This window comes from Gallus gallus, chromosome 34, assembly GCF_016699485.2.
Source record: "Gallus gallus isolate bGalGal1 chromosome 34, bGalGal1.mat.broiler.GRCg7b, whole genome shotgun sequence".
NCBI lineage: Eukaryota > Metazoa > Chordata > Aves > Galliformes > Phasianidae > Gallus > Gallus gallus.
The window spans coordinates 104,017-116,531 of NC_052565.1; the positions used below are offsets into that span (position 1 = coordinate 104,017).

The 12,515-nt window shown below is 68.0% G+C and overlaps 2 protein-coding genes across 3 annotated transcripts; one reads left to right on the top strand and one right to left on the bottom strand.

Moving 5' to 3' along the window:
* The first annotated feature begins 74 nt into the window (after positions 1 to 74).
* NCKAP5L (NCK associated protein 5 like) lies at positions 75 to 7,179 on the top strand. The gene is given in 14 exon segments (XM_040654932.2): positions 75 to 124; positions 208 to 384; positions 884 to 952; positions 1,041 to 1,079; positions 1,855 to 1,977; positions 2,060 to 2,146; positions 2,317 to 2,565; positions 2,567 to 3,921; positions 4,678 to 4,786; positions 4,858 to 4,936; positions 5,607 to 5,894; positions 6,243 to 6,349; positions 6,679 to 6,828; positions 6,830 to 7,179. Coding segments are annotated over 13 exon segments (2,859 nt in total). The 5' UTR covers positions 75 to 124; positions 208 to 294; the 3' UTR covers positions 6,944 to 7,179.
* Positions 7,180 to 7,241: 62 nt separating this feature from the next.
* Positions 7,242 to 12,463, bottom strand: TMBIM6 (transmembrane BAX inhibitor motif containing 6). Of its 2 annotated transcripts, none has more exons than XM_040654813.2 (10): positions 12,416 to 12,463; positions 10,950 to 11,041; positions 10,768 to 10,876; positions 10,018 to 10,138; positions 9,839 to 9,881; positions 9,353 to 9,456; positions 8,698 to 8,777; positions 8,488 to 8,588; positions 8,291 to 8,363; positions 7,242 to 7,789 (listed from the first exon to the last, which is right to left on the bottom strand). In XM_040654813.2, the coding sequence occupies exons 2-10, from the start codon at positions 11,003 to 11,005 to the stop codon at positions 7,766 to 7,768; spliced, it is 711 nt and encodes a 236-aa protein (XP_040510747.2). In that variant the 5' UTR covers positions 11,006 to 11,041; positions 12,416 to 12,463; the 3' UTR covers positions 7,242 to 7,765. The 2 variants fall into 2 exon arrangements, with proteins under 2 accessions (XP_040510747.2, XP_040510748.1); XM_040654814.2 differs by having other exon boundaries at positions 12,214 to 12,463.
* Between the last annotated feature and the right edge of the window lie 52 nt (positions 12,464 to 12,515).

The window sequence follows — 12,515 nt, forward strand, 5'->3', positions numbered from 1 at the left end:
AGCGCCGATTGGCGGCGGTAGCGCGCGGGGGCGGGGCCCGTCCCGGTGCGGCCGTGACGTCACCACAGGACCCCCCCCCGCCCCGCGTCCAACCATGGCCGCGCCGCCGCCGCCGTAACGCCCGGTGAGAGCGGGGGGGGCCGCGCCGGGATGGGGGGGGGGGAGTGTGGGGGGTGCCCCCCCTCACAGCCCCCGCCGTCCCCGCAGGTGGCACCGCGCTGAGCCGCGGGGGGCGGTCGGCTGTCCGTCCGTCCGTCCGTCCGTCCGTCCGCCGCCCCGCGCGACCCCCCCGCCATGGCGGAGAGTTTGGCCGAAGCTCCGGGGGACGCCCGGGGGGGGGGAGGGGCGAACCGGGAACTGCTGCAGCGGCTGCGGGAATTGGAGGTACGGGGAGGGGGGGGCGGTGTTACGGAGCTCTGCGCCCCCCCCAATGTATGACCCCCCCATGTATGATCCCCTCCCAGTGACCCCCCCCAAAGTATGACCTCTCCCCATTGTGTGACCCCCCAATGCATGACCCCCCCAGTGAATGACCCCCCCAGTGAATGACCCCCCATGTATGATCCCCTCCCAATATAGGACCCCCTCAGTCCCTCAATGTATGACCTCTTCCCATTGTATGACCCCCCCCCAATATATGACCCCCCCAATGTATGATCTCTTCCCAATGTATGACCCCCCCTGCAATGTATGACCCCCCAATGTATGACCTCTCCCCATTGTATGACCCCCCCCATGTATGATCCCCTCCCAGTATATGACCCCCAGTGTATGACCCCCCCAGCGTGTGACCCCCCCAGTGTATGACCCCCCCCCCCCCCGGTCATGGATGGGATGGGGTCCCCCCCCGGTGCCCCCCGCAGTGTCCCCGCTGTGTCCCCAGGAGGAGAACTCGGCTCTGGCTCAGGCCAATGAGAACCAACGGGAGACGTACGAGCGCTGCTTGGATGAGGTGCGGGGTGGGGGGGGGCAGAGAGAGGGGGGGGTTATAGGGCTGCTGACCCCCCCCAACGGCCCCCACAACCCGCTGTGCCCACCAGGTCGCCAACCACGTGGTGCAGGCGCTGCTCAACCAGAAGGTGGGGGGGCCGGGGGTGGTTGTAGGGGTGTATGGGGGGGGGAGGGGTGTCTGTGGGGCTGGGGGGGCCTATGGGTGTATATATATACATATATATATATGGGGCTGGGAGGCCCTGAGGACCCCTGGGATGGGGGGGTGTCTCTGGGGCTGGGGGTCCTGATAGATGTCTGTGGGGTTGGGGTCCCTTTGGGGGGGGGTGTCCATGGGGCTGGAGGTGTTCGTTTGTGGGGCTGGGGGGCCATAGGGGTGTATATATATATATATATATATATGGGGCTGGGGGCATCTTGGGGGTGCTGATGCGACTGGGGGGCCCTGAGGACCCCTGGGATGGGGGGGTGTCTATGGGGCTGGGGGGGTTCTGATGGATGTCTGTGGGGTTGGGGTCCTTTGGGGGGGGGGGATGGCCATGGGGTGGGGGTGTCCATTTGTGGGGTCTTCAGGGGTGTCTGTCTGTGAGGCTGGGACTGCCTATGGGGCTGGGGGTGTCTGGGGGTGCCCGTGGGGCTGGGGAGTGCCCTGGGGACCCCGTGGGATTTTGGGTTTCTATGGGGCTGTGGGGGTCCCGATGGGTGTCTGTGGGGTTGGGGTCCCTGTGGGGGGGGTACCCATGGGGCTGGGGGTGTCTGGGGGCATCCAGAGATGTCCGTCTGTGGGGCTGGGGGGCCCTAAGGGTGCGTGGGGGCGCTGATGGGGGTCCCTGGGGCAGGGGGCGGCGGTGTCCATCTATGGGGCTGCCTATAGGGCTGGTGCTGACCCCATATCCCCCCCAGGACCTGCGGGAGGAGTGCCTGAAGCTGAAGAAGCGCGTGGCGGAGCTGGAGAGGCAGAACCGGGCGCTGAGCGACCTCTGCCAGCAGCGCCTGCAGCCCCCGCCCGGACCCCCCCCAGCCCAGGTCTGTGTGTGTATGTGTGGGGCTGTGGGGGGGGCGGTGTGGGGCAGAGCCCCCTCATCACGTGGCTCTGTGTCCCCTCCAGCTGCGCCCGCTGTCCCCGGACCCCCCCGGCAGCCCTGAGCGCCCACCCGCCCCGCCGCCCCACGGCTGCTGTGCCCCCCCAGCGCAGGTCGGTATCCTCAGACCCACAGCGTCCCTATAGCCCATGTTGTGACCCCCCCATCCATGGGATGAGGTGGCCATGACCCCCCATGCCCATGGGATGATGTGGTCGTGACCCCCCCCACCCATACCCATGGGGTGATGTGGCCATGACCCCCCCCCCCCCCCCCCCCGCAGGTCACCCCATTGGGACCCCCATCGATCACCGCTCTCAGCCCCCCCCTCTGCCCCACCGCCGCCCCCCCCCTGGACGCCCTCTCCCCATTCTTGAAGAAGAAGGCGCAGATCCTGGAAGTGCTGCGCAGATTGGAGGAGGAAACGGACCCTCTGCTGGGGGGGCCCCCCCACACCGCCCCCCCCACCCCCGAGCCCCCCCTTCCCCCATATCTGGGCCTATACGAGGAGGAGAGCCCCGAGGGCGGCTGCGCCCCACACCTGGGGGTGCCCTCAGCCCCACTGCTGTCCCCATCCATGGGGCTCAAAGGGTCGGGACCCCCCCCCCGCGCTGCGCCTCAGCCCTCAGCTGCCCCGCGCCTCCCGCATCCCGTGCCGCAGCGGCCCCCCCGAAACGCCCCCCGAGAGCCCCAACTTCCCCCAGCCCCACACTTATGGGGCGGCCCCGCCCCCCCAACCCCACACTTACGGGGCGACTCCGTCCCCCCAGCCCCAAAGTCACGGCTCAGCCCCGCCCCCCCAACCCCACACCTATGGGGGGGCGCCATCCCCGGGGACCCCCCAGCCCCAGTCCTGCGGGGCATCACCACAGGGACCCCCCCCGCCCCACGCCTATGGGTCAACCCCGCCCCCCCCGCCCCACACTTATGGGTCGACCCCTCCCCCTCAGCCGCACACCTATGGGTCAGCCCCGCCCCCCCACCCTTACGACCCCCCCCCGCCCCCCCCCTCCATCCCATCGGACCGAGCAGCCGCGTCCCCCCCCCCCTCCCGCCGCTCCGTCCCGGGGGGTTCCGCTCAGTGCCGCCGCCCCTTTAAGAAACCCCCCGAGTCCTCCGCTGCGCCCCCCCCCCTTAAGGAGCGCTCGGGGGCTCCCACCAAAAGCGGCCCCCCCCCCGGGCGACCCTCAGCTCGGAGCGGCCGCAGCGGCCCGAAACCCCCCGACCCCATCGGAGGGGGCGGGGGGGGCGCGGGGCCGCGGGGCCGACCGGCTGCGGGCGGGGGGGGCGGCGGAGGGGGCGGCGGACCCCCCCATACGGCTCCCGTCCCCGCCGCCCCCAATCCGCCGCCCCCCCCCGCGGCGGGGGCGCATTCCGCCATCGAAGAGAAAGTGATGAAAGGGATCGAAGAGAACGTATTGAGGCTGCAGGGGGGGGGGGGGGACGGCAAAGGGAAGGGCGGGGGGGGCGGCGGGGGGGGCGGCGGCGGCGGCGGGGGGGGGGGCGGCGGTCTGGCGGGGTGGCTCGGATTGCGCCGCAGTAAATTGCCCGCATTGCGCGGCCGCGGCGAATGGGGACCCGCAGCGCTGCGCAGGGACGGCAAAACGGCGGGGGGGCGGAAAGCGGAGACGGAGGGGGTGAATATATCCCGTCTGATGGAACGGGCGGAGGATCTGAGGAGGGCGCTGCGGGACGGAGTGCGGGACGGAGTGCGGGACGGAGTGCGGGACGGAGTGCGGGACGGAGTGCGGGACGGAGTGCGGGACGGAGAGGCGGCGCTGCGCGGCGCGGGGAGGGAGGAACTGAAGGGGCGCGGAGGGGCGGCGCGGAGACGCGCAGCGGGACGGGATGGAACGGCGAGAGAATTCGTACAGAGACTGCTGGAGAGGTGGGGGGACATAACGGGGGGGGGGGGGGGCCGTGGGGATACCGCGGGGTGGGGATGGGGCGGGGTGGGGTGGGGTGGAGATACAACAGGGATACGATGGGTTGGGATGGGATGGGGATACCGTGGGGTGGGAATGGGGATGGGAATGGGAATGGGATGGGATGGGATGGGATGGGATGGAATAGCATGGGATGGGGATGGGGATGGGATGGGATGGGATGGGATAGGATGGGGATGGGATGGGGGTACCATGGGGGTACCATAGAGATGGGTAGGAGGAGGCTGTGGGGATACTGTAGGGTGAAAATGGGATGGGGACAGAATGGGGATGGGGATACCATGGGGTGGGATGGGGATGGGGATGGGATGGGGTGGAGATACAGCAGGGATACTATGGGATGGGATGGGATGGGGATACCATGGGGTGGGATGGGATGGGATGGGGATAAAGTGGGGGTGGGATGGGGGTGAGATGGATATGAGCATGGGATGGGGTGAGGATGCTGTAGGGATACCATGGGGGTGGGATGGGATGGGGGATCCCATTGGGGTTACCATAGGGATGGGTAGGAGAATGCAGTGGGGATACTGTGGGGTGGGAATGGGGATGGGGATACAGTGGGGGGGGGATGGGGTGGGGGTGCCATAGGGATACGGTGGGGTTGGGGTGGGATGGGATGGGGCGCACACCTGTGGGGGGGTCACTCCATGGGGTGCCCCCCCCCAATAGGGTGTCTCACCATCCCCCCCCCATAGGGTGGATGGGAAGGACGCGTCCTATGAGAGCCGCCTGGAGCACAAACGGGATCTGTGCCGCAACGGCATCGTGGGGCACCTGAGGGGCGGCCAGGAGCCCCCCCACAAGGTGAGGACCCCCCCCCTCTGCCCCCCCCCGGGCACCCCATGGATGCTGACCCTACTGATGCTGCCCCATAGGTTCCCAGTGTGGGGCTGCGGGGTGAGCTGCACCCCGATGAGCGCTTATCAGAACTGGGGCCGCTGCAGCACTTCGCAGGTGGGGAGAATTGGGGGGGGGGTCTCATAGGGGAGGGGTCTCAGGGAGGGGGGGTCCAACATGGGGGTCTCGTGGGGGGGTTTCATAGGGAGTATCCTGTGTTGGGGGGTCCCATTAAGGGGGGTTCCCATTAAGGGGAGATTTTATGGGGAGGGTCCCATTAAGGGGGGGTCCCATGGGGGAAGAGAGCTTATGGGGGGGATTATCGTGGGGTTGGGGGGGTCTCATGGCTGGGATCCCATTTGGGGGGGGGCTCATGGGGGGGGGGGGGTGTCTCGTGGAATGGGGGTTCCATACTTGGCTCTTGGGGGGGGGTTCCATGGCTGAAAGTCCCATATTGGGGGGGGGGGGGCTCTCATATGGGGGGGGATTTTATGGGGGAATCCCATTAAGGGGGGGGGGATGGTGGTCTTTTGGGGGGGTCTCTTATGGGGGGGGTCCCATTGAGGGGAGGTTCCCATTAAGGCGGGGGGGGGGGGGGGGGGGGGATGGTGGTCCTTTGGGGGGGTCCCGTTGAGGTGGGGTCCCATTAAGGGGGGGTCCCACGGGTGAATAGAGCTCATGGCTGAGGTCCCATGAGGGTTCCTTTTGGGGGGGGTCCTCATGGGGGGGGGGGTTGGGGGGGTGGTCCACAACCCCCCCCCCCTCCTTCCCTTTCTGTGCCCCACAGCCTGCAGCTCCCTGACGCGCACTCTGGACAGCGGCATCGGGACTTTCCCCCCCCCGGATTATGGGGGGGTCCCCACGAAAGGAGCCCCCAAACCTCGTGGGATCGCTGCCCCCCCCCCCAGCGCTCCTCCCGCGCCCCCCCCGCCCCCCCCCAACACCAAAGTACCCCGCAAGGCCCGCACTTTGGAGCGGGAGCTGCCGGGGGTGGAGGAGCTGATGGGGAAACGCCGCTCCGGCCCCACTGCGCCCCACAGCGGAGTCAGTGCGGCCCAACGGGGGGGGCTGCAGGGTGGGTGTCGGATGGGGGGGGGCAGTGGGGAGTGGGGGGGGTCCCGTTAAGGGGGGGTCCCACGGGTGAACAGAGCTCATGGCCGGGGTCCCATGAGCAAGGGGGGGGGTCCACTGGGGGTCCCGCGGGGGGGGGGGATGGAGAGGGTCTCCACTGGGGGTAGTGGTGACCGTGGGGGGGGGGGGGGTCTCTGTTTGGGGGTGGCATTGACCCCCAGAGAGGGGGTCCGGGGGAAGGGGGGGCCCAATGGGGGTCTCGGGAGGGTTGGGGGGGGGGGGGGGGTGTCCCTGTGGGGGGTGTCGGCACTGACCCCCCCCCCCCCCCCCCCCCCCCCCAATCCTCCCCCAGCCGATGCTGTGAAGCCGCGCCGCGCTCAGCAGGGCAAGAATTGGACCTTCCCCAACGCGCGGAGCTGCGGGGCGGCCGATCCATTCCTGTGCACCGCGGGGGGGATGGTAAGGGGGGGGGGGGCACCCCATAATACCCGGGGGTGGCGAATGGGGCGGGGCTGAATGGGGGGGGGTGAATGGAGTGGGGGTGAATGGGGGGAGGGGGTGGTGGAGTGGGTTGAATGGGGGGGGGGTGGAGTGGGGACGAATGGGGGGGGGGTGAATGGGATGGGTGTGAATGGGGGGGGAATGGGGGGGTGGAGGAAGGGGGTGGTGAATGGGGTGGGCTGAATGGGGGGGGGGGGTGAATGGAGGGGGGATGAATGGGGTGGGGGTGAATGGAGTGGGCTGAATGGGGGGGGATGAATGGGGTGGGGGCGGTGGCCGCCATTCAGTCTCTTCTCGCCCCCCCCCATTACAGCCTCCCGTCTGCAGCCCATCCCCGCGGCGCGGCGCATCTCCGGACCCCCCCCCCCCCGCTGCCCCCCCCCCTGAGCGCGGGCAGCAGCCGCACCCCCAGCGCGTCCGACGTGGGGGATGAGGGCAGCGCGGAGGTGCGGTCGCGGGGGGGGGGCTGCGGCCCCCCCCGGGTTGGAGCACTCGGAGTCGCTCAGCGATTCCCTGTATGACAGTCTGTCCTCCTGCGGCAGTCAGGGCTGAACCCCCCCGCAGACCCCCCCCAAACACCCCCCGCCCCCCCCATGGGGTGGGATGCAGTCTTCCACCCCCCACCCCACAATAAGGGGGGGCTGTGGGGGGTCCCGGTGCTCTGTGCCCCCCCCGCCTTCCCTTCCCTCTCTCTTATGGTGCTATCACATTGTACAGCCCCCCCCCCCCACCCCCCCCACGTTTTTAACTCAATAAAGCCGCCCCCCCCGCCCCCCCTTTATTTATAATGGCGCTGTCTCTGTGTGTCCCCCCCTTTTTTTGCCCCCCCCCCCCCCGGGCTGCTGCACGGTTTCAATCTGAGCGTTTTATTGAATCATTTCGGTGTACAAAGACAGCCCTGCAGCCATCACCGCTCCCAGGGGGGGGGAAGGAGGGGGGGGCGTTAATTGGGGGGGGATAATTAATTAATTACAGTCAGACCTGCTGGGCGCTGCTCTGCTTGGCACTGCTGCTAAAGGAGACGCTCTGTGGGGCAGAAAGGGGTCCCAACACCCCCCCACCCCCCCCAGTCCCCTTTGTGGGTGGGGGTCAAAGGAAGGTGGACCCCCCCAACCCCCCCATAAACACAGCCCGGGGGGGGTGGGGGGGGTGGGGGCTGCGGAGCTGAGCGCCAACAGATCTGTGGGGCATCAATGGGGGGAATGGGGCAGGGAAGGAAAGGAGCCACGAGGTGCCAAAGCGTCCGGGCTGCTGGGGGGCAGCAAAGCAGCCTTTAATGAACCGGGGGGGTGGGGGGGGGATGGGGGGGATGGGGGGGATGGGGGTTGGGGGGGGGTCGGGGGGGGGACGGCTCCACTTCGCCCCGGAGCGGCTTCACTTCTTCTCCTTCTTCTTGTTCTGCCGGGGGAGAGGCGGCTGTCAGCGCTGCCCCATAACGCCATCCCATAATGCCATCCCATCCCATAACGCCATCCCATAATGCCATCCCATCACTCCATCCCATAATGCCATCCCATCACTCCATCCCATAATGCCATCCCATAACGCCATCCCATCACTCCATCCCATAATGCCATCCCATAACGCCATCCCATCACTCCATCCCATAACACCATCCCATCACTCCATCCCATAATGCCATCCCATCACTCCATCCCACAATGCCATCCCATCACCGCATCCCATCCCATCCCATCCCGTAACGCCACCCATAACACCATTCCATCCCATAATGCCATCCTATAATGCCATCCCATAACCCCATCCCACCCCATAACCCCTCCTCTATCCCATAACCCTCTCTGCAATCCCATAACCCCACTCCATAACCCTCCATCCCATAACCTTTTCTCCCACCCCATAACCCCCCCCCCCCATAACCCCCCCACCCCACAGCACCTCATTCACCCCCAGGATCATCAGCAGCTCTCGGAAGATGTTGACAAAATCCAGGAAGAGATCCACGCAGTGCCTATGGGGTCACAGCACAGCGCTCAGAGGGGGGGCTGTGCCACCCCGACCCCCCCAGCCCCACCCCACAGCACCCCATAACACCCCATAGCACCCCATAGCACCCCACAGCACCCCACACCCACCAGATGTAATCCTTATCTCCGCTCTCTGCCTTCTCAATGATGAGCTGAGTGTCGAAGAGCACGAAGCCACACATCAGCATCAGCCCCACGTACAGATTGGCCTGCAGGGAGGATGGGGGGGTTAGGGGGGGGGGTCAGATGGGAACCCCCCCCTCATTGGGGTACGGCGGCCCGGGGGGGTCCTGGAAGGTGCGGGGATGGAGAACCCACCGTGAAGAGCCACACGGAGCCCAGCAGTGCGTTAAGCAGAGAGGAGAGCAGCAGCAGAGTGAGGCCGGAGAGCAGAAAACCTGCAGGGAGACGGCAGTGAGCACAGCCCCGTGAGGGGCACCCCGGCCCTTTGGGGTACCCCAATACCTCCATGGGGCACCCCGACCCTTTGGGGTACCCCAATACCTCCATGGGGCACCCCGGCCCTTTGGGGGCACCCCAATACCTCTATAGGGCACTCCAACCCTTTGGGGACACCTCCAATTCCTTTTGGGGCACCCTGACTCTTTTGGGGCACCCCAATCCCTCCATGGGGCACCCCAGCCCCTTTTTGGGGCACCCTGGCCCCTTTGAGAGTACCTCCAATCCTTTTTGGGGCACCCCGACCCTTTGGGGGCACCCCAACCCCTCCACGAGTCACCCCCATTGCCTTCTGGGCCACCTCCAATCCCTTTTAGGCCACCCCAACCCCTCTATGGGGCGCCTCCCACCCCTTTTGGGGTACCCCCAGCCCCTTTTGGGCCACTCTGGTCCCTTTTACGGCACCTCCAATCCCTTTTGAGCCACTCAACCCCTTTTGGGGCACCCTGGCCCCTCTATGGGGCACCTCCCCTCCCTTTTGGGGGACCCCCGCCCCTTTTTGGGGCACCCTCACCTCCCAGGTAGAGAAAACTGCGGCGCCGGGCATAGAGAGCACTGAGTGAGAAACAGCCGAAGATGGCGGCCGTGCCCAGGAAGGCGGTGGGGATAATGCTGGGGGAGAGGAGAGGTGGTCAGGGGGGTCTGTGGGGGGTCAGGGGGGTCTATAAGGGGGTCAGGGGGGTCTGTGGGGGGTCAGGGGGGTCTATAAGGGGGTCAGGGGGGTCTATAGGGGGGTCAGGGGGGTCTACAGGGGGGTCAGGGGGCTCTACAGGGGGGTCAGGGGGCTCTACAGGGGGGTCAGGGGGGTCTGTGGGGGGGTCAGGGGGGTCTACAGGGGGGTCAGGGGGCTCTGTGGGGGGCTCTACAGGGTGGTCAGGGGACTCTATAGGGGGGCCATTGGGCTCTACAGGGGGGGCTCTATGGGCAGTCAGGGGCTCTGTAGGAGGCTCTATGGGGGGTGAGGGGGCTCTATAGGGCAGCGGGGGGGCCCCTACCTGGGTTGATGGCGATGCACATCTGCAGGAGGGGCCCCAGGTTGATGCCTGGAAGGACAGAGAGCAGCGTGAGGACCCCCTCACCTCCCCCCCATCGCACATAGGGAGGGGAAGGGGGGGGGGGTGTGTGGAGGATTTGGGGGTGCACAGTGCCTCCCCCCCCCCTTTTTGGGGTACCCCATACCTGTGAGGAAGGCAAAGCCTGCCAGCATCCCCAGCCGCTGCTGCTCCGTCTCTCTGCTGTGGGGCGTCGCTGTCAGCCACACCATCAGCCCCAGGGAGCCCAAACCACTCAGCAGGCTGAACTGGGGGGGGGGCGACGTGGGGGGGTCACAGTGCGCCCCCCGACCCCCCCCAGGGACATGGGGGTCACGGGGATAAAGGGGTGCATAGGGATGGGGGGGGTCATGGGGTATGGAGGGGCACGGGGATATAGGGGGGCGTGGGTGTAATGAGTGGGTCATGGGGATATGTGGGGGGGCACAGGGTTATGGGGGGGGGTGCACAGACACGGGGGGGTCATGGGGATATGGGGGGTCACAGGGATGTCGGGGGGGTCACGGGGACACAGGGGGGCACATGGATATGGGGGGGTACAGGGCCACGGGGGGGCCACGGGGATGTGGGGGGAGCACAGGGAAATGGGGGGGGGGTCACAGGGATATGGGGGGGTCAGAGGAACAGATGTGGGGGGGTCATGGGGATATGGGGGGGGCACAGGGACAGGTGGGGGGGTCATAGGAACACGGGGAGGGTTAGATAGATATGGGGGGGTGCAGGAATAAGGGGGTGGGGGTCACGGGGATATGGGGGGGCACAGGGCCACAGGGAGGGATAACAGGGATATGGGGGGGGGTCACAGGGATGGGGGGGGATCACAGCAGCCCCAGCAGCCTGGGGGGGGCAGGGTTGGGCAGACACCCCCCGCCCATACCTGGAACAGATGGGTGACCACATTGACGTACGCCCCCACGGCCGCCAGCAGCATACAGAGAGCAAAGCTGCCATAGACCCTCTTCAGGTGCTCCTGGGTGGAGGCTGAGCTGTGGGGGGGGGAGTGGGGGGGTCAGGTGGGGGGGGGCACAATGAACCCCCCCCACCCGGAGCGTTACTCACATATGGGAGAACTTGAAGAGGGCATCCAAGTTGATGCTGCGGTCAAAGACGTTCATTGTGCCCAATGAGCGACGGCTGCACTGAGCTGCAGGCTGAGGGAGGGGCAAAGGGGGTCAGCGGGGGGGGTATGGGGGGGGGGGGGGGCTGTGAAAGTGAAACGGGGCTGTGGGGTGGAGCGGAGGGGACGGCCCGGAGTGGGGCTGTGGGGGGTGTGGGGCTGTGGGAGTGTGGGGTTATGGGGGCTGTGGGGGTTGTAGGGCTGTGGGGTTATGGGGCTGTGGGGTTATGGGGGCTGTGGGGTTATGGGGGCTGTGGGGTTATGAGGCTATGGGGTTATGGGGGCTGTGAGGGCTCCTCCTGGGGCTGTGGGGGTTGTGGGACTGCAGGGGGCTGTCAGGGCTCCTCCCAGGGCTGTGGGGGTTATGGGGCTGTGGGGTTATGGGGGCTGTGGGGTTATGAGGCTATGGGGTTATGGGGGCTGTGAGGGCTCCTCCTGGGGCTGTGGGGGTTGTGGGACTGCAGGGGGCTGTCAGGGCTCCTCCCAGGGCTGTGGGGGTTATGGGGCTGTGGGGTTATGGGGCTGTCGGGGTCAGGGGGGCTCCTCCCGGGACTGTGGGGGCTGTAGGGCTGTGGGGTTATGGGGGCTCCTCCCGGGGCTGTGGGAGTGTGGGGTTATGGGGCTATGGGGCTGTGGGGGCTCCTCCTGGGGCTGTGGGGGTTGTGAGGCTGTTGGGACTGGGGGTTATAGGGCTGTGGGGGCCAGGGGGGCTGTAGGGGCTCCTCCCAGGGCTGCGAGGTTATGGGGCTATGGGGGCTCCTCCCAGGGCTGCGGGGGCTGTAGGGCTGTGGGGTTATGGGGCTGTGAGGAACGTGGGGGTTGTGGGGCTGTGTGGTTATAGGGCTGTGGGACTGTAGGGTTACGGGGCTGTAGGGGTCAGGGGGGCTCCTCCCAGGGCTGTGGGGGCCAGGAAGGCTGTGGGGCTGTGGGGTTATGGGGGCTGTGGGGCTGTAGGAGGGCTCCTCCCGGGACTGAGGGGTTATGGGGGCTGTGGCGTTACGGAGCCGTGCGGTTATGGGGTCCCTCCCGCGCTGTGGGAGCCGCCCCCGCACGGCTCCGTTGCGGGGAACCCCACCGCCACCGAACCCTCCGCCTCCACCGCGCGGTTGCCGCGGGGCGACCTTTAACCCCCCGCCGTCCGCCCCGCCCCCCGCGCGGCGCCGCGGCCTCACAGAAGCGCCCCCCCCCCCACCCCCCCTCACACACCTCCGGGGCGCGGCCTGCGCGGCGCTCGGCCCCCCGTTAGGCCGCGACCCCCGGGGAGGGCTGAGGGGGGGGCGGGGCCGCGCGGGGCGGGGCCCGGAGGAGCGTTGGGTGCCCCGGGGGCCGTCGAGGCCGTCGTTGGGGCCGTTGGGGCCGTTCGGGGCCGCCCCCGGCGCCGCTCCCCGCCCCCCCCCGCGCCCCTCACCTGCGCGGCGCTCCGCCGTCCGTCCGGGCCTCGAACGCTCCCCACTCTGCTCCGCCCCCCGCCGCTGATTGGTGGGCGAGGCGCGAAGTCCCGCCCCCCG

Excerpts from the sequence above, each read along its gene's own strand:
- TMBIM6 (XM_040654813.2), bottom strand. The coding sequence starts at position 11,005 with ATGAACGTCTTTGACCGCAGCATCAACTTGGATGCCCTCTTCAAGTTC. Across the intron at positions 9,457-9,838 it reads CAGATGTGCATCGCCATCAA|CCCCAGCATTATCCCCACCG; the intron begins CCCAGGTAGGGG and ends ACCTCTCCTCTC. Across the intron at positions 8,364-8,487 it reads GGAGATAAGGATTACATCTG|GCACTGCGTGGATCTCTTCC; the intron begins GTGGGTGTGGGG and ends GTGACCCCATAG.